The sequence below is a fragment of the Microcebus murinus genome, chromosome 23 (genome assembly GCF_040939455.1).
Source record: "Microcebus murinus isolate Inina chromosome 23, M.murinus_Inina_mat1.0, whole genome shotgun sequence".
Taxonomy (NCBI): domain Eukaryota; kingdom Metazoa; phylum Chordata; class Mammalia; order Primates; family Cheirogaleidae; genus Microcebus; species Microcebus murinus.
The window spans coordinates 20,651,885-20,676,162 of NC_134126.1; the positions used below are offsets into that span (position 1 = coordinate 20,651,885).

At 40.6% G+C, this 24,278-nt stretch overlaps 1 protein-coding gene across 1 annotated transcript in view; it reads left to right on the forward strand.

Annotated features, from left to right (window-relative positions):
* USH2A (usherin) overlaps positions 1-24,278 on the forward strand; it is a 654,133-nt gene that overhangs the window by 610,037 nt on the left and 19,818 nt on the right. Inside the window, exons 63-65 of the mRNA XM_075997053.1 lie at positions 2,102-2,423; positions 21,168-21,377; positions 23,574-23,812. Coding sequence (XP_075853168.1) covers positions 2,102-2,423; positions 21,168-21,377; positions 23,574-23,812 — 771 coding nt within the window. The remainder of the gene's footprint in view (positions 1-2,101; positions 2,424-21,167; positions 21,378-23,573; positions 23,813-24,278) is intronic.

The window sequence follows — 24,278 nt, forward strand, 5'->3', positions numbered from 1 at the left end:
TCCCCTCAGTCCTGATCTCATGGTGCCACTTCCCTAGCTCAGATTTTCCCAGGGGTTCCCTCTGGGCTCTGCGCTGCTCTCCGCACAAAGGAGTCTTGCCCATAGTTTAAAGAATTGCTTGGCATTTTTCCCCATCACATTTTAAGTAACTTAAATCCCCAGAGAGAAGAGTAATAAAAGACATTTTATGCTTAAAATTTAGTAAAATGAACAGAATCGCTTAAAAACATTAAAGGCCTGAAAGAGTGTTGATCTCCAGCCACCACAGATAAAATTCAGCTATTATTGTAATCTACGGATGTGTAGATTAGATTCTTCCTATAATTATCTCTGATATATAGTGCTGTTTCAATGAAACATTCATGGTCTCATGCATCTACTCATGACAATTATTTAGGGTCATATTAAATATTAAACAGTAATTAAAACTTCCTCAGGTATCCTCCACTGCTAATCCACACGCTATGTGGGTTGGCTTTCGCCATACCCTCATTCAGGACATAAAAAAGGCCCACGGTACCTGCAGACCTGGACATTTTATACCGGCTTCCTCTTTACCTGACTGTGCTTGCAAGTTTTAAAAGTCATATCAATTTTCTCTCCATTTGAAAACTCTTATTCAAAAAGGTTTCTAGAGAAGAGAAAACGTTTTTTTTCAGATGTGAGAGGAACACTTTTTCCAGGGTAGGGGAGAAAAACGTGTATCTCATAAACTTAGCAGTGGTATGTTAAGATGTAAGTGAGGTCTCTTCATGACCCACTCTAATTGAATCTATAACCGACACTGGCATAAAAGAGAATATCACTTCTATGTGAAGGTAAGGTTCATATAGTAGTTTTTTTGTTTGTTAGCAGGTTCTTGTTTGCTGCATATTGCAGATTAGTGTGTTTTCTTTTGGGCACCCCCAGCTGCTCAGTAAGAGGAAGTAGCCTGGGATTGCCATAAATAGCATAAGGAATCTTACCCAGAATTTTAAAATCCAGAAAATGAATAATCTCTATATGGACAGTCAAAATTGACTTCACAGAATGGCTTAGAAGTCAGACCTGCCACACACAGCCATGGATTTGGTGACCAGTAAACAGGGAGCCCCACCATGGTGGAGATGCGCATAGGGGGAGAGGGAGGGGGAGAAGAAAAGGGGAATGGAAGAAGTCACAACCGAAAAAGGTGAAAGAGAAAGAAAGCAAGTAAGAGAACTGAAACCAGTGATTTAGAGGAGCAAAGAGAGAAGGTAGAAAATAGAAGAGGAAAATCCTGGAACCAAAAGAAATGAAAAGAGAAATAAAGGTAGCTGGGTGCTTGAGGGAAAATCAGGGGTGCCATAAAATCAACGGTGCATAGGGACAGAGAAAAAAGTGCTCCTTTGTAGCCACAGGCACTTAACACTCGCAAAAAAATCTCTTTTGTTGGAAGGGGAAAATCCCTGCTATGTAAATAGACCTTTCTAAGTGGCAGGGACCAGCCATGAGGCAAAACATAATTGATTGGTTGAGTTTAACTGGATGGTGATAAGGTGTCTTCATGATTGATAATCTAGTGTGTAGTTGGGTTAACTTTGGCCCCAAAAGGTCTCCGTGTGGTGTAAGAGAGCCTGTTCTAAGATGTCAGGTATCAGGTGAGGGGATTTATTACCACTGAAACCTTAACTCCACGATGTTCCTTCTTGACCTGGAAACATTCCTGGGGAATCAAAGGTAGGAGGAGTCCAGGGCTGCTGAGAACTGGTTCACACTCCCCGAGGTCTGCATTCTTCACCGCTGTGTTAAGTAATTCTGCAGAATGCCAGGATTTCCATGCTGGAAAGAATCTTGAGTGTTTCTTTATTCCATACATTCCTGTTTAGGGGAAGAATTGTGCTCACTTCTTTCAAGCAGATGAGGATTTTCTTTTTTCCTCGAGTTTAGAAAGCCAGGAGGATTTAAAGTGTTCTAAAATTTCTACGGAAATGTGATTTTGTTATTCTTTATGAGTTAGCTATAGATAAGAATAAAGGTAAACTTCTCTTTTTTAAAAAAAAAAACATTGGGTCTTTTAAAGAGTCTTCCCATGAAAATCTATATTTCTGGTAAGCAGTAATTTCTGCCTTGTGTCCTGAAGGTATGAAATACGAATTCAAGCCTGCACCACCCTGGGCTGTGCATCGAGTGACTGGGCATCCGAGCAGACTTCCGAGATTGCACCTCTGATGCAGCCTCCTCCGCATCTAGAGGTACGGACGGTGCCAGGAGGATTCCGGCCCACTGTTTCCCTTTGGTGGACAGGACCAGTTCAGCCAAATGGAAAAGTTTTATATTATGAATTATATAGAAGACAAACAGCCCCTCAACCTGGACAGTCCAATCCAGTGCTGACCTATAATGGAAGCTCAAGCTCTTTTACAGATTCTGAACTATGGCCTTTCACAGAGTATGAGTATCAGGTAAGAAATGTGTGTTATCAGCAATCTAAGCTGATTGTGTACACCATCAACCTGCCTGTAAAAATTGCTTGCAACTTGAAAGCCACTTAAAGAAAGGTAGAGCTTTAAGGAGGGCAATAATATGCTTGAAAAAAAAATTAAGCTGTAAATGAGGGAGGATAAAACCATATTCCTTTGCTTTTTTCATTTTCATGGTTTTTGATCCATGTTGTTTTTACGATGTAGTAGATTCCAGGTAAAGTATTTGCATTTATTAATGAAGTGGTTTTTACCATTGAGATTCCTTTTGTCAGTGTTGCCTTGGTAGGAGATGCTCCTGTTAAAAGATCCCTTTGAAAATAACTCACTAATTGTACCAAGAAAAAAATAAAATAGAATGGCAGACATCCCTCTGGCCTGTATGCTCAAGAAAGATACACAGCACTGGGAATAGTGTAGAGAAACCAACTGACCTGCACCTGCACATGGAGGCGAAGTAAGTTTTGTATGAGGATGGCTTTAAAAATAGGACTTTGCATATTCCTAAAAAGCCAAGAATTACTAATAATATTCTGAAAGTGTTTTGAAATCTATAGAGGACTTCTGTTGGGTTTGTTTTGTTTTGCCATCTGAGTCCATTTGCATTCTACTTGTAATAGCAACCCCGTCTCTTAGGGGGAATGGTTCCCCCCACCCTTTGCTCAGTCTTGGTGGGAGTGTCAATCAATGTGTCAGGCTGTCTCGTAGCCAAGTGGTGGGCACATGAGCCACGCTCAGCCCCTCAGATTTGCCTGGGGCTTGATCTTCAGCAGAGTGACTCAGAATTTTAAAAGGTGGAGGTGAGAAGTTCTGATAAAATATCCCCAACCTCACTCTAAAAGTTTTTCTTTTCCAGGCTATTTCCAAGAACAGTTCCTCAACTGTTCTTTTAATTCCATATGCTCCCAATCAATTCCCTCTTGCTTAAGCCAAAACCAGTTCCTCTTACTTGCAGCCAAAGGAAGCTTGCTGATTGATGTAAACACTAAGTGCCAGGCACAGCGCCAAGAGACATCTTCTGAAAAAGGAAACTGAGCCTTAAAAAGCTTATCATAACATGAAATAATAATATCACTAAGTTACCAGAAATGAGGTAACCAAATCAATGACTATAATGATTAGAGGTGACATTTTAAGCATGAAACGAATACATTTTAGGCCAATAATGTATGGGACAAATTGCCCAATGAAGTTAGTAAGAATTAAAAATATAAATAGATTCTTGAATGGTTCAGAGAAATATCCAGATATAAATCCATAATCCCTTATTTGCAATTCCAAATCTAAAAATCTCTTAAAAACAAGTTTTTTTTCTTGCTTTGACACACTCATTTGGCAACAGTACCCAATCTAAACAGACCTGAGAGAAGAGGGAAAATGGCAGATTAGAAGCAGCCCACGAACCCGCAGTGCCCAAGGAAAGAAGAGTAAATAGGAAGCAGGTGCCTGCCTACCTACGGACAGCTATTCTTGGAAGGAACATTGTGAAACCACAAAGAAGCAGTGTGGGACAGTCAGTGTGGAAAATAAAAAAGGTGACAGGGTGCTACACTTGATAATATCCAAGTGTGCGTGGGGAAGATTAGCAGGATAGAGTGCTGGGGCATCGTGCTGACTCTGCAGGTGCTGTGGCCGCATTGTGAGGGGGCTGTCTTCGCTGTCGCAGATCGGAGGCCTGCCCGGAGTCTGTGCAGAGTCATTGCACCAGACGACAGGTGCGGTGGGGATTGGGCAGCAGCTAAAGCCATCCTGAGCTCTCAGGTGCACGGGACCAGGTCAGCACGGGACTCAGCTTTGCGGCTACAGCCTTCACATTGCCCCACCAGGCTGGGGAGGGAGCAGACCAAGGGAGCCTCCTCTGAGCTATACTGGGTGACTAGAAGCCAAGCACCCCGCCCCAACAGTGCAGCAGGATCTGAGCAGGGGAATTGACTGGGGTCCTTCAGGCTCCAACCTGGGAGGCTTAGGGTGACTGCTCCAGTAAGCCCTGGGGGATACAGGGAGAACTCCACAGTCCCTGCGCCACTGGAACTGCTCTCCGCCCATATGACTTGGAATCCAGTCTCTGAGCCTGAGGAACAGCCTCCACCTGGTTGGCCCTGACTCCACCCTACAGGTCCCAGCTGCCTGCTGCCTGCTCAGCACTGACACTAACCTTCGGGTCAGATCAGCCCTGCTATTCCCACAGCCCTGCTCCCAGCTCTTGAGGCTCTGCTCAAAAGCCCTGCTTCTGGCTCCTCCCTGGTCTCCGCTCTGAGGTTCACATGCCAGAGCCCAAGGCTCCACCTCTGTGTCTCCACAGCTCCTGCCAGGACACCACCCTCGAGATTCCAGCGCTGCACCTGGGCCCCAAGACCCCACCCCAGATCCGCCACCACTGCTCCAACCACCAGGGCTCTGCCAGGGACCCGCAGCCTCAAGCCGCCACTACACTGGGACCTGGTTCAAATGAATGCCCACAACCCAGGAACTCATGACGACTGACTGGATAGCCTCACCCAGCTGCCACTGTCACCCCTGTGGGGAGACCTTGTGCAGAGCAATCCCCACAACACCAGCCTGAGTGAAGAGGGTCTTGCCCAGCTCCCAACTCGATCATCCTGCAACCGTCTGGTGAACAGTCTGACTCCCAGCACAGACAGCATTGGGCACAGGCTTGAACAGAGGCAATTGCAGATGGACAGGCCAAATCAGAACAGCTGCATTGCAGGCTTCCAGTGGACGTACCCTCCCCTGCCATGTCAGCATTCCAGAGAAAGGGGGACAGAGCACCTCTCTTTCTTTTCTTTTTTTTACATTTTTATTTTTAATTATTATGGGTACATAATAGTTGTATATATTTATAGGGTACATGTAATGTTTTCTTTAATTTTGTTTTTGTTTTTGTTTGAGACAGAGTCTCACTTTTGTTGCCTGGGCTAGAGTGCTGTGGCATCAGCTTAGCTCACAGCAACCTCAAACTCCTGGGCTCAAGCAATCCTCCTGCCTCAGCCTCCCGAGTAGCTGGGACAACAGGCATGTGCCACCATGCCCGGCTGATTTATATGTATATATAATTGATTGTGTGTATATATATATAAAACATATATAATATATATATAATTGATTATATAATATATATAATATATATATATAATTGATTTATATATATAATTTATATTTATAAATATAATTAATTTATATATATAATTTATATATAATTAATTGGCCAACATATATATATATATATATGTTGGCCAATTAATTTCTTTCTATTTATAGTAGAGGCAGGCTCTTGCTCTTGCTCAGGCTGGTTTCGAACTCCTGACCTCCAGCAATCCACCCGCCTTGGCCTCCCAAGTGCTAGGATTACAGGCGTGAGCCACCGCGCCCGGCCCCTTTCTTTTAATTAAGCAGGAGAGTTCCCAGCAAAGAATAGGTGCCCTGTAAACCTATTAGCCCTGAGTCAAGAAAAGAGGTTTCAGATGAGAAGAAACCAGCGGAAGAACCCTGGCAACATGAAAAATAAAAACAGATCAATACCCAGCCCTGAACCCAAACTACAAGGAAACTGTTGAAATGACAGAAATGGAATGGAGAATGTGGATGGCAAATAAGATGAATGGAATTGAAGAGAAAGTTGAAAACCAGCGAAAAGAAGCCAAAAAAAAATTTTCTAGAAATTAATGAAAAAGTCACTAAAGAGCTAGACAACTTAAGGAAGGATATAACAGAACTCAAAAGAAATAAGAGAGACATTTACGGAATTTCAAAGCACAGCAGAAAGCATCAGCAACAGATCAAATCAGGCAGAATAAAGACTCTCAGAGCTTGAAGACAAGGCTCTCAAGCTAACCCAGCCATTTAAATAGGCAGAGAAGAGAACAAAAAAGGTGAAACAATCACTTAGAAAGATATGGGACTATGAGAAGCAAACTAACATACAAATTATGGGTATCCCTGAAGGAGAATAAGAAAGAGCTGAGAGCATGGATGCAAAAAATGCTTTCCAAGAGTTCATCAAATCCCAAAGCACAGATTTTTACACTACAATAATAAGCAAATTTATTTCTCATTGGAAAAAATTTGTTGATTGCAATGGTTCCTATTTTGATTAATAAAGATGTGCTTGAGCCTAGTTATAGTGATTTATTATAAAATTCACGGTTTGAAACCGCAATTACTTCTGCACCAACTTAATAGATAAAACTAAATGACCCATAGATACAAAATGCATTTGGTATTGTGTCATGTTATTGGGTTAAATACCGGTCACATGATCTGTAGAAGTGTCATCTCAGTTTTCTAAGGAATGGAAAGCTCCAAGCATGTGTCTTGCCTCTAGTCAGATTTTTCACCAGGGTCTAAGCCAGGACAACCAGGAACCAAGGGACCCACATTTCAGAGGCAGGGCAAGTTAAGAACCTCAGACTGGGGTCTCTTTTTTAACTCTTACTCTCAGCTCTGCATCATATTCCTTCTCCTCAAATTTGCATTTAGTGGCTAGTCCCATGTAGTTACAACATAAAGGTATTAATACAAGGCAGGGGGCAAAACACCTAACTTACCAGGCTGAAGACCCAGTTCTTAAGGAAAATGATATTTTGAAAAGCATAGATTAAATGCTGACAAAACAAAACTAAAATATTGGATTTATTTAGCCTGTGTAAACACTAAATCGATATGGACCCTGACTAATCCTACAGAAGTCATTTCGGAAGTTGTGTACTAAAATAATTTTTGTTTCACAAAAGAGTATTTTGTGTTTGAGATGGATGGCGTTGCTCTCCAATCCACTCAAGGGCTACGTCATCTTCCAGTTGCCTTTGAGAAAAGCACCTTCATTGTCCTATACGCATCTGTTTACCCAACATCTGACAATGATTTGACCCTTACGCAGAGGACTGTAATTTTGAGGTAATGGTGTATTTTTATGGAATAAAAACAAAGAGCTGAGAAACTTCCCAGAGCTGTGAAACCATTAATCAGGAGGGTCGTGACGACGTGTATTGGGCAGGTTGCCATCCACGGGACGTCCCCTGGGAGCATCAGATGCGGCCCCCCACGCCCTCCTCCACTGGCCTACATCATTGCACTCATTTCTGCTCTTGAGTTAAGGCATTGAAGGCAGCTGCTAACATTTATTTATGTGGGATGAACAAGACAGTTTTCTCTAGTCCAAATTCATTCATTCCATCAGTTAGCCAGTGACGGAAAAGGATACAGTATGAATAAGCTCTGGTGGGTAGGAGGGTTAGGAAATATCTAGATGCTTACAGTGAGAGGGGAAACCACTCCCTACAGAAGACCATGGAAGGGGCAAGGACCAGAAAATGTCACTCATCTCACATGAGTGACATTGGTAGATAACCGGCTTGGTAGATAACTAGCCCATTTGAAGGTGGGCAAAATCCGTGTGATATCAAAAGTACCTTCTAAGTTTTCTAAGACCTCAATATTGAATGCCTTAGAGGTAATGGTACCAGTATTTATAATACTAGGATGACCTAAGAGCGTGTTCAAGTGAAGATTCCTGGTAGGGAAGGGTCTGGGGAGGGACTCCAGCAATCTGTATTTTTAACAAGCAACCTGGACGGTCTGCAATCCACATTTTTGAGAAATACTGCCCCAGAGGGTGTGACATTGTTGCTATGCTACTTTAAGCCCCATTGTCAAGTGGTGATTTCCTAAAACAGTGGTTCTCTGCCCTGACTGCATATTGGAATCACCTAGGGAACTTTAAGAACATTCTAGATGCTGATGCCCAGGTTCCATCCCCCTGTAGGTTTGATTCTGGGATGGGTTTGGGCATCCATGAGGTTTCCAGGTGATTCTAATTGTGCAGCCAGGGTTGAGACTCACTGTCCTAAACTGTCACAAACTGACCACCTAAATCAGTGGAGCCAGCTCCCCTCACCTGCCTTATTTACATCATGATACTTGATGACGCACCAGCCTGTTGACCTGGTCTATCCATAGCTAAAGAAGAGTCCTGTTGTTCTAGTATGAGGCTAAAAACAGAATATATTATCTGGGAAGTTCATGTCTCAATTAATCAAATAATTTTACTTTTCCTCATGGATTTTGTCATTTTTGTTGCTTTATTTTCTTTTTCTTTTTAACGTGGGAGGCCTGGGCTTTGGTGGTAAGAGTAACATTTGCCATCATTTGAAACAGGAGAATTTTCTAGTTTGAGACATTTCAGCATAACTTCCAGAATTCTGTAGGATCAAACACTAAAGGATTAGCTCTGGTAAAACCAGTAAGATCTGAAATATGAGTCAAAAAAGTTAGGAAGTACTTTTTTTATATTTCACAGGAATGGGTGGGTGGCTTTGCAAAGTGATTCAGTGTGGGGTCCCATTAGAAAGCAAACCTTCTTTGTGAATTTCAAATGCAATTTAGTTTACCAAAACTTCTCAATTCTCGAGCAACTGTGTCAATGTATGTTTCCTACATAAATGAGATGCATCTATAGTAAATTAAATTCTTCCAGTGCACAGGCCTTTTACTTAAACGGAAACTACAAGCTTGCTGTGCTACAGAATATTTGCAAATCCAATATGATTTTTTCACAGGCAGTATTGATTTCTATCTTCAACCCTTTCATAATTGGGCTATACTAATGTATACAGTATAAACCTCCAAATTCTATGTGGGGAAGTTCTTAATTGTTGAGCAAGCAAATTAAGACAGTAGTCTTCCCACAGGCTTCAAGAGAGCCCTGGGTGTGAGTCTACTCCATAAGACAGTTCAGTTTTTACCTTCCGGGAGTGAGCAGAGGCTAATGAGGAGCTCTCAGTAATTGTGCATTCATATTCATACTCTCGCTTAAGGCAATGACTCACCACGGATTTGCCAGGGCCTGCCACGGCTCCCCCTTTCCCTGAATCATGCTGTCAGGGACTTAATTAGTTTTCCTGAAACTTCCCCACTTTGACAGATTTTTGCAATACACGCCCACACACACTTGGGGCCTCTGAGGCTTCTTTCTGGTGCCTCGTGACTGGGTGACTGAGAAGCAGCAGGTCAGCCTTAGAGGAAACCCTGTGGCTCACTGGCGTGGGGTCTGATCTTAGGGCTGGCTCTTGCAGGGTGGCAGTTGCTGCTTCCTCACACCAACACTGCTCCCCAGCAAGAAGGTGGAAGGAACGGTTGTGCAGGAGATCTTTGCTGTTCCTGCCAAGGGCAGCTGCCTGGAGACCGCAGGAGGGTGCCACGGAGGCCTGCCCTAGGCCCAGCTGCCCACAAAAGCCACCAAATTGTGGACGAGGATTTAGAGGGAGGAAGGAGAAGGGCTCAGCAGCTTCTAGTCCTTCTGTCACCACCTCTTGATCCTTGAGAAAATTCACTTCTTCGCCCTAGCCTTTCCTTGTCTGAGTTCGAGCTGTTACAACAGAGTATATCATAGACTGGGGTTGGCTTACCCAACGAACACTTATTGCTCACAGTACTGAAGGCCAGGAAGCCCCAGGTCAAGGCACCTGCAGATTTGGTGTCTGGCAAGGGCCCTCTTCCTGGTTTGCAGGTAACCTTCTTTTCCTTGTATCCTCGATAGAAGAAGAAGGAGAAGAAAAGAAGGGAGGGGGCAGGGTAGGGGAAGAAGGGGAGAGCCCTCTAGTCTCTTTCTCCTTATAAGGGGACTGATCCCATTCATGAGGGCTCTACCCTATGTGATCTTATTATTCAATACATCCCAAAGGCCCCACCTCAAAATACCAGTACTTTCTTCCAAGCTGGAAAAGAGGCATGTTAAGAGAATTATTTTGTCTGTATCAAGGAGTTATTAACAAAATGTTAGAATGTAAAAATCTCTAATCAGGAGCACAATGGGCTCTAAAGATGTGATGCCCCTTCCAGGAGGCAGTTCGACCTTCCTTGTCCTTGTCACCTCTCTTCTCAGGAAAGAATCATTTGCCCACATACCCAAGACTAAAACTCCTCCCAAGTCTCATAGTCTGATTCTACTTTTCTGTGACTAGCTACTTGCTTCATCTTGTTTGTTTTCTATTGCTATCACCCTTACCCGTCCCTTTCCTAAGCATTTTCTATATCACATTTAGAGAAAACGTATTGAGCATGTTTTCTGTTTGGTTTTGGACTTGCATTTAATTAGGTATTAATCTCACTAACGTATTTCTGACCAGCATGGAGGCTTTTGTTTGGTTAGTTTCTCCCACAAGAACTAAGCTTCCTTCCACCCCCAACTCCCACAGCTCAAGGTTTTAAATGATTTATTGATATTGTCTGACTCAAGCAGTGTATTTGTTCTGAAACTTTAGGGCCTGAGTGCACAGCTTAAACTGAAGGCCATCGGGACATTTCCATGAATAGAAAACTGAAGTCTGCCACTAGGCCAGGGGGAGAATCACTTTTTGGCATGAGGCCTTTCATCCCCATGGGAGATCATTTCTACCCACACGCGTGAGCACATTCAGGAACATGCTCTAGTTCTTTTTGTTCTTGTTCTGTCTACCCTGGCATCCCTTAGGCCTCTATTCTTAAGAGCTCCTATTGTTGGCAGTCTTTATGGTGCCTTTGAGACAAGTTATTCATCTAAAGATGGGGTGGTTCTCACCCTCATGCAGATGCAACCCAGATTTATATTTCACTTAAGCCGATATTGATCCTTCTTCTGTCTCCGTGTTAGAAGCTTGTTTGCTGGAAATAAAATGTTAAACACAGCAGAATTTTCTCCAACTGAATGTAGATGACGTGTAATTCCAGCCTGCCTTCATGGCTCGTCATAAACGGCTCCTGTTCAGGGAGATGACCGTGAAAATAAGGGCTCCCCAAAGTCACCTGAAACTTAGGTCTTGTGAAAACATCCAGGAAAGGATGAGACATGTTTTACTTATTTTCATTTATCCTATAAGTCGAATATTTAATAACCTGTCATTATTAGACACCTGCCATGTTCAAAGTGTATATACCTAGTTACTAGGATGGAGGCAAGAGACTTAAAACCATGGACTTCTACCCCTCAGGGATTTAAAGTGTAGTTGAAAAGACAAAGAAACACACCCATGAATAATGTATCCATAAAGATATAGCTATGAGCATAGATGTTGGCTAGATCTGACTGATGGCAAAAGAGACCCCGGAGAGGGAGATGAAGCCACCTCACAAGGGACAGCACTATGTCCACACCAGACTCTCATGGTCATTCTACTCCCCGGCCAGATGGTTTGGGGCAGCATGGGTGGCACCTTGTTATTAGAGTGCTACTTGACTGAAACCTTTTCATGGAGACATGAGGAGGCACTATTTCTCTGTTTCTTCAGTCTCACAAAAAAAAAATAAAATAAGCTCTCCCAGATTTCCATCCTTGTGATCAAATGCCTCTGTCAGCCCACCCACTGTTATTGGTACCTGTGCAACATTCAAAATGTTCTCCCCTGTATCAGTCAGGATCTCAGCAGGAAACAGATGGCACACTCGAAAACAGGGTATTTGAAGAGAATTTAATGAGGAGACTATTTATGGAGGTGTGGGCAGAATTAAGAGAATCAATAAGGAATGTGAAAGAACCCACGGAGTAGCAATAGCCAGAAGCTATTATTGTCTAGGCCTATGCGGGTAAGGAAAGAAGCAGAGCCGTGGAGAAGGAAGGCAGCCTTGTCCCACCGTGGTGCCAAGGACAGGGAGCAGGAGGAAGAAAGAACCTGAACTCTCGCCTCGCTTCCATCAAACCCGACTGGAAAGAAGCTGGAGGAGAAAAGACCCCAGGCGAGGCAATCTGCAGAAGACCAGAGCAGAGAATGATTCTAGACAGAAACCAACACTTCCCCCACACCTCGGATTGGTGCTGCTGCTCACCCAAAACATGCGATCGCCTTCCCCAGGAGAATCCTTTCTGGCCTAGAAGATCAGCTGGCAAGCTTTGCCTTGCCATTCCGTGATTGTTGCTAAACCCTACGTAAATCCGAAGACTTAAGTAGGATTGCACTTAAGTACTTGAACCAATGGCATATTACTATTAAATTCTAAGTAAATGTCTTGGGAGATGGGAAGCAATCAAATCTACAGGTGAAAACAAAGACGTTAACACATTTAAGTAAATCAGATGCCTTCAATTGAAATGTTTAGGAAGATGGTTGAGACTTCTTGCGCATTGATTTATCTATCTGTTGATGGATTTGATCATTACCAAGATGCCTATAACCATCCAGGAAACTGTGCAGTTCTCTCCTTGATGCCTATAGGCATGTTTGTAATGGAAACCAGAAGTAAACTTCTTTTTCTCTGGAGAATCCATTGAATTGCTCCAATGTTTTCTTTTGCTCATGCTTGGGTAGTTTTTTTTTTTTTTTGAGAAGTTTTAATTAATAATAAGGCACAGTAGAGAATGCCATCCATTGAAAAAATTTCAATGTAGGAGCAATATTTTGAAAAGCCAGGCATTTATTTATTCTAACACTCAAAGCTCTAAAGAAGTATCTGATAAAAGGATACAGAGAGAGTTGTGAGTGAACCTCATGGAGATTCCAAAGACTGTATTCTTCAGTTCTACCCCATGGTCGCCTCCAAATTGCATTTGTATACAGTTCTGGGAGTCTCAAAATCTTGCTGAAATATTTATAAACATTTTTATATTATAATGTATTTATCCCCCAGCCCTATCCCACATAAATTTATAGAAACAGTATTTCATGTAAATCTCAGAATAGTCCTATGAGGTAGGTACTGTTATTTCTTCTACATAGTCAGGAATCTGAATGACTCGTCAAGTTAGTCGGGCAGGAGGATCCCTTGATCAAACTATTGCACTCTAGCCCCAGTGACAGAGTTAGGGGGAAAAAAAAAGACATATCTCCAGCTCATGAAACAATGTCTTGAACATACAAATAACTCAATCAATATCTGTTGAATTCATGGATGACAAATAGTCTTACCTAGTTTACTATCTATAGTTCCCGGAAATGTTAACCATAACTGTTGATTGTGATCTTAGCTTCCTCTAGCAACTTATTGTGGAGAAAGTATATATTTGCAATACTATTTAGGGTTAGGGTATAGTTATTATTTATTATATAGTTATATAGTTTGTTATATAGTTACTATATATTTGGGTTTAGTTATTGTTCTAGTGAACATAATGGAATTCCAGCACATTTGCATGTGGTTTGAACAGTGTAGAGAATATGTGAGAGGTACTTGCCTCTGTGTAATATGCATGGTAAGTAGCAGCAGGAATGAAGTCCACCGTGTTTGTGATACTTTCCGGCGTCTCACTTTGGGACTGCCCTCCACAGATAAAGCCAGTCCATCCAGGTTCCTGTCACAGGCCAAGAGCAGCAACCTAACACTTGGAAGGTATGTCCAGGCCTTCCTTCAATGACCTTATATAGAAAAGTGTAAAGAGTTCGGACTTTTACATCACAATACATATCTATATTGGAAGACCGGCCTTGCCACTTACCGAGTTACATAAACTTTTCTGTTTCCTCAGTTTTCTCCTGTAAAAAGTGGGGATAATAATACCAACCATATAGGATTGTTGGGAGGATAAAATAATAAATTAGTACATATAATATACTTGTAAAAGCATAAGTGCTCAAAAACCCAATAACTACCTTTGTATATCCTCCGAGAAAGCCACGTGGAGCTGGGTGGGTTCCTGTTTCCTCTCAGAGCAGGTATAAGCAATAAGAGGTAGCATGTGATAAATTCCAAATTTTCATTATTATGATTATTGAATCAAGGCAATTTTAGGATTTCCTACTAATATTTAGGCCACTTTTCCCTTCTTCAGATCTTAGAAGAGAGCCATATTCATATTTATTGAGTGATAAATACTTGTCCAAAGACAAGGCAGTATGCTAAGCAGCAGTGACAGAATACACCCATCTCTAGCAGAGGAAATGCCTTGTAATTTCTTCAGTAGCTTCACATCTCTGAATTTCAAAAGTGCCAGTAGAAGGGAAGACAACGTCCTACTGTACCCATCTTCCCCTGGGTCCCAGAATTCAATTAAAATCATGTTCCATCTTGCCTGATCCAAAGTGTTGTAGATGAAAGGAACCTAGAATACAGGCACTGTGTCCATAAAAAGTGTGACTATAACGTATCCAGCAAAGCACCATGCAAACAGGGGTGCTGAAAAACATTCATTTGATGATCAAAGAAAAATCAGATAGGTAGATAGTTAAATAGATAAGTGCATAGAACTTTTCAGCAAGTTATTCTTTTATGACTAGAGCCTGTAGGGCTGTGCGTGAAATAAAACAATCTTGTAATCATGTAATTTCAGATTTATTGCCTCCTGTTTTTAGCCACGAGTCTCTAACCACAGTTCTGGCAAAGCCTATTTTGGCATACTGCTATTTGAACGTATTCAAAACCTATGACAAGCTACCCTTTAAGAAGGCATTAGCGTGAGCGTCATGGGAAAATATACTCCAAGGTTGTAGATGAATTGATATGATTTCCTTGATTGTATCTTTTTATTTATGAGGCATAATTTATGAGCACTGGAGAGCAAACTGCAGTGAGTGATGACTAACTACAGCCAAAGTCATAAATCAGGAGCAGTGAAAGAAGCAGTGATTTTGATCGAATCTATTGAATTAGCTGTTGGCCTTAGCCAATACAGGTATTGGAAAGACCTTTTTAATATCTATTTGTCCGTCTCATGGGAATGTGATAACAATCTCATTACATGCCCCTAGGAAACAAATAATTTAATTGTTTGCCTGTTAACATGCAACCTGCTTATTCATTAGTTACTGGCATGGCTATTCATGTTGGACTTTTGCTTTCTTCAGATGTGAATTGTCACAGAAATATGTTCACATTCTCCGGTTTTTATAAACGATGATGATGTTTGTCTCTATATTTGCTGCTTGATATAAGTTTGCCCTCAGAATTGTTGAAATGTTTTTTTGTAATTAAAAATGATCGTTATTCCACAAAGAAACGCGTTATAGAATATCACAGAAGTCACAGAGAGCTCGGCAATCCCTCAAGCTCTTCATCCTCCCGGAGTTAACAGCTGTACGTAATACAACTCTTACAATAAACAGCCTGGATAAAGGGAGAATCTCAAACTGCTGTAAGGGCAGGGACGGTCACCATCATTTACATTAGGAGTCAACGGATTAGGTTTTTGTAAGAGATCACCGGCTGAATTTGGTTATTCCTGTATTCTATTTTTATATGGAAAATGATAGCAAGTACAAGACCACACAAACATCAGCTGGGGACTGACGGTAGGCAGAACATCACAAAGTATATTCCCTTGGTTTTAACGAGATGTGTAGAATTTCCTCAGCTGAAAGAATCGTAAAATATTTTCACAATTAAGAGGTTTTTCTTTTGATAAGATAAAGGAAAAAACACATCAAGAACCCCTTGATAATTAGCTTAACAATTTCACTTTACACTAAGACTATACTTAGAAAGTAACAGTCCTAGGGAAGCTGATTTCAGAAAAAAGAGGAGCCATTGAGTGAGACAAATTACAAAAGTGAAAACCACTTTGCAGTGAAGTGTGGGAATTGTGTTAAAGACTAACTAGCACGTTAACATAAGGACACCAAGGGCCACTGCTCTGGAGTAACTTCCGCTGCATCTCCCCTTCTCCCATCCTCTGCAGAGCGGGGGGTTCCCTCCTCTTTCTCTTTTCAAAAATTACTACAATGCTTCTGTTCACAAATTCTTGCTTTCCTCCTAGAGTAAAATTAGAAGGAGAAGTGTTGAGTTGAGAGGAATTGGGAGCATTTAAAATAATGTTCATCTGGGCTTTAAGGAAAAAATAGACCCAGCAAGTTCCAGAAATATCAAGGCTTCAAGAAATTACACCTGAAGTGAAAACTAGGAGACAAGTGATGGTTTCTCACAAAGTTAGTGAATCTTGTTCTGTTTGGAACTGTGAAAAACACAGCAATTAACTCCATGATGATTCTTGCAACTGTAACATACTCAAAGAGATACATTTTGTGTTTATCTGAATGCCTGAAGGTAATGACAAAGGTAAGGCAAGTATAATTATAAATAGACACAGCATGAATAGAAATGGAAAATGTGTAGTGCCTAGATTTTTGTAGCTGGTTCTACAAAGAATAGCCTGTCCTATTTCTCAAACAACATTGGGCACAAGAACCACATGGAAATACATAGAAAGGGTAGGCTCCAAGGCCTTCTCACCAGAAATTCTGATACAGGTACCCAAAATGACTTTGATGATCATGGCTAAGGAACATATTTGGACAAAGACTGCTCTCAAAGAAGATCTTTAAGGGGCAATTTTCAAGAACGGACAATTGATTAAATTCATTGTGTTCACAGCAATGTGATTATGGCAGCTTAGTGGCAGATGTTGACACCTCACGTAATTAAAATTTTTTAAGGCAAAATACAGTAATTAGTCCTTTGGGAGAGAAAGAGTAAATAAAAGAACAATTTTATTTTTTTCACAGACAAGTATAAAGACAGAAATAGTCACTAGTTAGATTAAAAAATATATCAAAAACAGAACTTACATTGAAAACTGAGATATTAATCTACCATTTTGCTAGTCAATTACAAAATTTGTGGTTAAACAATTTTAGTTATTTTATATTTATTAAAAGTAGTTAATCCAGCTCTAAGAAACAATGGTGATATAGCACATCTTATATTTTCCTGGTTAGAGCTGGAACCCATACTACTAAGTGAAGTATCCCAAGAATGGAAAAACAAGCACCAGATATATTCTCCAGAAAACTGGTATTAACTGAGTAGTACCTAAGTGGACACATAGGTACTACAGTAATAGGGTATTGGGCAGGTGGAAGGGGGGAGGGGGGAGGGGGGTGGGTATATACATACATAATGAGTGAGATGTGCACCATCTGGGGGATGGTCATGATGGAGACTCAGACTTTTGGGGGGAGGGGGAAATGGGCATTTATTGAAACCTTAAAATCTGTACCCCCATAATATGCCAAAATAAAAAAAAAATTAAAAAAAAAATTTGGAAAGAAAAAAAAAAAAGTAGTTAATCTATGTTTTCTGTAACATCTTGCACTGTAACTCTTTTTATGACTATAGTAGAAACCTTAAAGAAGAAAACAACCCAACTTGGTCAGTCCTAACTTGTTCTCATTTTTAACACCTCTTCATTGGCAAGTTCCTAACCCTTACAGTCCTAATTGTGTGTGTACACACTCATACACATGCACAAGTGTTTGCCAAACCCAAATGATAAAAGTGTTTCCATGGCAACTTTAATCATCTTTCATTTTTTTATTATAAAAGAATAAATACGTTCAGTTTAGATGCTGTAGGTATAAAGGTATTCTGAATAAATCAAAAATGAAGAATATCCTTACTTCCCCCCATCCCTTGGCTATGGACTTAATAAGCCTTACTTCTTTTTCTACCCCAATAATGACCCTTTCTTTCTATGAGAAGCCCACATACTATGTTTATGTACCAAATGATCATATGAGAGAATCTTGGGATACAAACCAGTGGAGTGGTTTGTCAGTTAAGTAAAAGGTAAGTAGATAGCTGGCTTAAATAGATAGATGATTGACAGACAGATAGATAGAAAATAGGCAACTCTGTATCTGTTCACAAGATACTCCATTTCTTGATTTTTAAATTGGTTCATTAAAACTGAAAGATCAAAACATATTGCTCAAAATTTCCCGGGCAAGATTTCTGCTGCTTCTTACCTTCACCCTATAAAGACAGATCCAAATCTTAGGGCACTGTTTGTCTGTAGAAATCACAAGCTATTAGTACTTTTATTTTGAACCCTGAACTATACTTCAGTTCTTTTGTGTCTTGTTTAGCTGGGCACAGACAAAAATCCACATTGATATTTTGGGTAAAGGACTTTTTTACCTCAACAGAGACAAAGACAGAGAGACAGAAAGAGACAAAGGAAAGAATCTTATTCACAGGGTCTGTTTTCCTTTGCTTCCGGTGGTTTGGTATCACAGAGACACTGCCTTGTGGTACAAGTTTTGTGAAATTCATAATGCTTCATTATCTCAGCCAGCTTTCTCTTCATTTTGACTGTTTTCATTTTCATAGCAGCTCATGTAAATAGGCTGATCCTGCTTTGCATAAGCGTGTTGATTTATATGAATGCTATTTTGATCTCAAATTGATTGAATACTAAAAAGAAAGTCTAAGAAAAAGAGTTATGTATTATAAAGGACTCCTGTCAAAGACAAAAGATCCTACATACATTCCCAGTGATGGGAAATTTTGTATTGTCTAGTTTTTAGAAGACAATATTTCCAAAGAAATATGTGTGTGTGTGTATATATATATATATAAAGTAATATAGCAAACTACCATAATATTAAAGTCCAAGTGTTTTAAAATACCATGGATTAAATTCTATTTTAAAAACAGGACTCCACCTAATAAAAGTTCATGGAACATAGGAAGCCATGAGGTTCAGTATTATCTACAATCATTAAATAGCTTTAAGAGTATTTATGGTTCTATATTTACATTGAAAATGAAAGAAAAGTTAATGTTCATAACCCAGAGCAAGAGCTGTGCTGAGTACTTCCTATGAATTTTACTTATTTTATGTCATTTTCTTTTAACACTAAATGCCTGCACTACTGCTATCTCCTACTGGTGTTCAGTAATTAATTGGCAACTTGTTGGATTTTTCTTTTATTATGGCTAGTTGCACTTTCTTCCTTATTTTTTTCCACATCCATTATAGCCACAATTAAAGTCCTACATGCCCTTAATTACCAACCAAAACCCCACTCTTGATAGAAAAAAAAATTGATACCGATATTTGCACCTTGTTTTGCATCCCTTTCCCAAGAACACTGATTTTTCAAATCTTGTCACTCATTGTGTAATAATAGGCGTCCTGCCACCACCACCCGGAAAGGTATTTGCAGTAAAAGAGGTTGTTTTGGAGCAGACTGAGGAGCTGGGAACCCCTCCTCATCAGCCCTGACATTTGACCTCTTCATCAATAGTCAATAATCTTCTCCCCACCCACCCCACCCCCCATCCCCAAGACTGACTTCAGCCATTTTGGAAGGAAACTATAAGAACAGCCACAATTGTATTCTGACAGATTCTAACTTCTATGAAGTCTGGTTGTCCCATTGCTACACAGTTCCCTGCTCCTTACTTCCCTGTGCCTGTCAAAATCAACACCCCTCACCTGAGAACACTTGCACACGTCTGTCCATCCTTGCAAGTTAAGAGACCTTACCTAATCCGGAATTGTAGGCATTCGTCTACGTACACATCATTTAATTTATGGGATCCTGAGTATCTTATGTATGCCTATGGATGCCATACAGAATCAAAAACACTTGTTTATTGGAAAGCACCCTGGAGAACAGAATTCCAGTATCCGCCCTTGTAACTTCTGTCACCTTGAACAAGATAGTGACATTTTCTGAGCCTCAATTTCCTCACCTTTAAAAGGGGGCTAATAATATCTTCTCCAGTCACCTTCCAAAGTTGGCAGTATAAGGACTAAGCAAGCTAACATAAGTTAAAGTGCTTTGTAAAATGTAGAGTTTATACAAGTGTGGACGATTATTATGCAAATGATGAGAGTACGTATCTGAGCTCTGAAGACAGCAGGTTTATCTATGTATGTAGGTTACTTGTCTCTTTTAAAAAATGAGGCTCCTGGCAATTCTATCAGCAAGGGGCTGGAGATTTGCATTTGACAGCAACCCAAAAGCAATTCAACTTCAGGAATTCTACTTTTACAAAGGAATCTGCCCAAAAAATGTAAAAAAGAAAAAGTATCGAAACACTGATAGGAGTTGCCCTTACTACTGAAAATCTCCCTAATGTTCCATCTCCTGGAGATATTATTAATGTAAAAGCAAAACAAACAAAAACAAAATTCTCACTACAAAGTATTCTGACAGTTTTTTCCTTTGTATCTCATATTTTGAACATTCTGCATGTGTTTTTAACACCGCATACCTGAGATGTGTCTACTATAGAACCAAATAAGTTTACCAGACTTGTCTTTAAAAGCTCATGGGTAAATTTTTTAGAAATATATAATGTTGAAGACACTCAATGAGGAAAAAATTTCCTGAAGTTAGACTTTCCCATGAAAGCTTACTAAGGAATACTCCTAAGCATGCAGACAGTCTTCTTGTATTGCCATTTAGATCTATCATTCTGATTGATCACTGTGTAGTTGGCTATTATTGGGCCTAATTTAACCCTATACACTCACACATCCATCTACTCTGTCTATTGTACCTGACATTCTACAAATTACTTACTCATGCAAATGACGACCTAAGGCAACCTTTTAGGATATTCGTGTTTAATTATACAAATGGTTCTTGATAAATAAGATTATATATCCTTCCATATGTTTATTCCCTCCTTGATGAAAGGAAATTTAATTTTCATGCAGATTTAGCGGGGACAGTGTTTAAGAATTGCTGAGTTTTATGTAGTCTGCAGATCCATCCAGTTTGCAGAAGCTGACAAAATCACTCCACTTCCCACACAGAGATGAGCAGGCTTTTTTTCATTAGGCTTAAATCAACCCCACTGCATTCTGAAATCCTAAACAGCCCGTTTTGTGTTCACAGGGTCAAAGGCAAAAGGCGTAAAATAAAAACTATAAATAAACGAGGAAAAGCCTGCTCTTCCTTGCGATTATGAAGTTGCAAGATCAAAGTTTATCTCCTTCTGCTGTGTTGAGTTGTCTTTGGTTGCCAGTTTTGTTTTCTTCAGCCTGAGGGTACTTTGGTTTTGACCCAGTCTTGTTGGTTTCTCTTTGGGCAGGTCTGGGCAGTGAATTCTGCAGGAAAAGCCCCCAGTCGCTGGGCGTGGTGTAGAACGGGGCCAGCCCCCCCAGAAGGTCTCGGAGCCCCCAAGTTCCACGCGATCTCTTCTACGCAAGCAGTCGTCAACATCAGCGCCCCTGCCAAGCCCAATGGGATCGTGGGTCTCTACAGGCTGTTCTCCAGCGACACCAGCGGGGCCCAGACGGTGGTGAGCAGCAGGGCTGAAAATCCAGGACTGGTTAAATTTTAAAAATCATTATTGTGGTGCCCTGGCTTTTTCTTCCTGATTCTTCTTTCTTATCCTTCTGTTCTCAATTGCCCTCAATTGTGAACTCAGTACAAAAATCTCTCCGAGAAGAAAAAAGTATGCTGTTAGGAAACGTAGAAAATATGTTGGCTGGGCCAGGTGGCTCACGCCAGTAATCCTAGCACTCTGGGAGGCCAAGGCAGGCGGATCTCTTAAGGCCAGGAGTTCGAGATCAGCCTGAGCAGGAGTGAGACCCCCGTCTCTACTAAAAATAGAAAGAAATTAATTGACTAACTAAAAATATAAATACACAAAATTAGCCAGGCGTGGTGGTGCGTGCCTGTAGTCCCAGCTACTCGGGAGGCTGAGGCAGGAGGATCGCTTGAGCCCAGGAGTTGGAGGTTGCTGTGATCTAGCTAGGTTGATGCCACGGTAGTCTAGTCCAGGCAACAGAGTGAGACTCTGACTCAAAAAAAAAAAAAGAAAAAGAAAAAGAAAAGAAAAGAAAATATGTAAACTCTCAAAGAGAGAAATGCTAAAGGTGGTGTTAAAAGACTCTACAAATGTAAAAACCTAAGACTTTAGAAAAATTAAATTAAATTGATTTCATTTATTAGAAAACATAGGTCAAACACATAACAGGATGGTGGTTTATGGTAAGTGGTCAACAAATGGTAATTCCTGGTGGTGTAGATATTAATAAGAAAAAGACAAAATAGAGCCAAGAATATCCTCATTTTGACATGCACAGTCTCACAGTAACACATTGGAAAGGCAGTCTTTCTTCTGGTGAATTCGAGGAAGTTCTAGCTCTTTAGGAGAGAAAGCAAAACAGCTCGGCCAGAGCAGCCCTGGCTCCACTGTTTGTTTATTAACACGTTGGGGCACATGGGGAGACAGGAGAGATTGTTCAGGAAGATCGGCTTTCACACTGTGTGCTAGCTAAGCCACTTGCTGGAAGGGATGTTAAGAACCGAGTAGACCGGTTTCTACATTATTGAAATGAAGAGACCAGCAGCCAGCAGGACGGAGCTTGTGTCACTTTCACTTTTCTCATGAATAGGTGGAGATTATAATGCTTTGTTCATGCAATCCTCAAATACAGATCGTGCAGATCCTGGTATTAAGTTATAAATTATTTAGACCAATTTAGGGAACAATTTGGGCAATCCTCTTGAGGCCAGAGAGCCAGGTACTGAAACACAACTCTGAAAGTAACTTACACACAAGAAAGGCTCAGATGGAATGTCAAAGGGATATTAGCATATTTTCCACAGGGCTCCCTATTCAATAAATATAGATGATGTAAATACAATCAACCCTTGATTATCCATGCTTATAAAATGATAACATTAATAAACTAAAATAATTTATATTTGGAGTGCATTGGATGCATTTTTTTTAAAAATAACAGATAGCTCTTCTTAATTATGCATTACTTATGTCAATGTGAAAATTAATTTCCAGTTTCTGAACTCTTCTCGTTCTGAGAGCACTTAATAAATCCACAGTGAGATCAAAAGTTTGCTCCAAATAAACCAAAAAGTTTATAATTCAACAAAGATGATTGAGAGAAGGCTGTGTTGTTTTGTAAAACCCAACACCCTCCGAGGAGGAGATGGACTTTCAAGCTTTTAAATGTACCTGTACCTGACTCTAACATTAATCTGAGGGGATCTTTGACCCAGAAATTAAATGCAAGTAACTATGGCAGAATATGGACCATGGTGAATGTTGACGAGAAATGTAACTCAAATACAGATTTTTTTTTTTTTTGAAAAGGCATCTTCTGAGGGTCAAAGAATTTGATATTTTGTGTGTTCTGTGCCATTTTCTAATACCTTTCTAAGATGAGATAATGTACGATATCGTGCCTAGTGATTTCTGTCCTATCTCAAATGTCACTCTATGTATCCATTCCCATGTTAGCTATTTAACTGTTGTGTTATTCAACTATGTTTCAACTATTGAAGTCATGCCTCTCCAACTGGATTGGTAATTTCTTGAGGATAAATGCTATGCTAAAGGCCATGTTGCATCTCCCATGTTGCATGCCTAGCATGGGGCTCTATTCATATGAGGTGGGGTTCTTGGTAACGTTTATCAATTGTCTTTGACCTGTGACACTACCTCATCCAGTCTTCTCTCTCACTCCAGCTGTCCGAAGGCAGGGCCACCCAGCAGACTCTTCATGGCCTACAGCCCTTCACCGCCTACTCCATTGGGGTTGAGGCCTGCACCTGCTTCAACTGTTGCAGCAAGGGGCCAATGGCTGAGCTGAGAACACATCCAGCTCCACCCTCAGGACTGTCCTCACCGCAAATCCAGACTCTGTCCTCGAGGACGGCCTCCTTCCAGTGGAGCCCCCCGCTGTTCCCTAACGGTGTCATTCAAAGGTAGTGGCTCAGGCAGAAGGATGAATAAATTAAAATTATGCATGCATACAGACTTACAGCTGCCCAGCACTTCCCAAGGAGGACTTGCTTATTGAACAGATATCTATAGCAAAATAGACAAATAAACGGATTGGAGGGGTAATGCCACCTACAAAGTACTTAAATCATAAAATCAACTAATGATAGGAAAGTAAACAACATAATCATCATTATATATATAAAAAAAAGACAAGGCATTGTCTCTGTATTCATGAAAGAACATGCTCCTCATGGTTCTCTGGAATCATTCATTCTATGGGCCTTGGCTGGAACATCAGAAACTCATGGTTAAATCAGAATTGCCCTAAACATAAATAATTATGTTTAAATTATTTAATGTAATTTAAAATGTTGTAATGAACCACTGTTGGAAAGAACAAAGAAGTTACTTTCCTCAAAATCATCTGGCGGAAAAAAAGATTTTCTT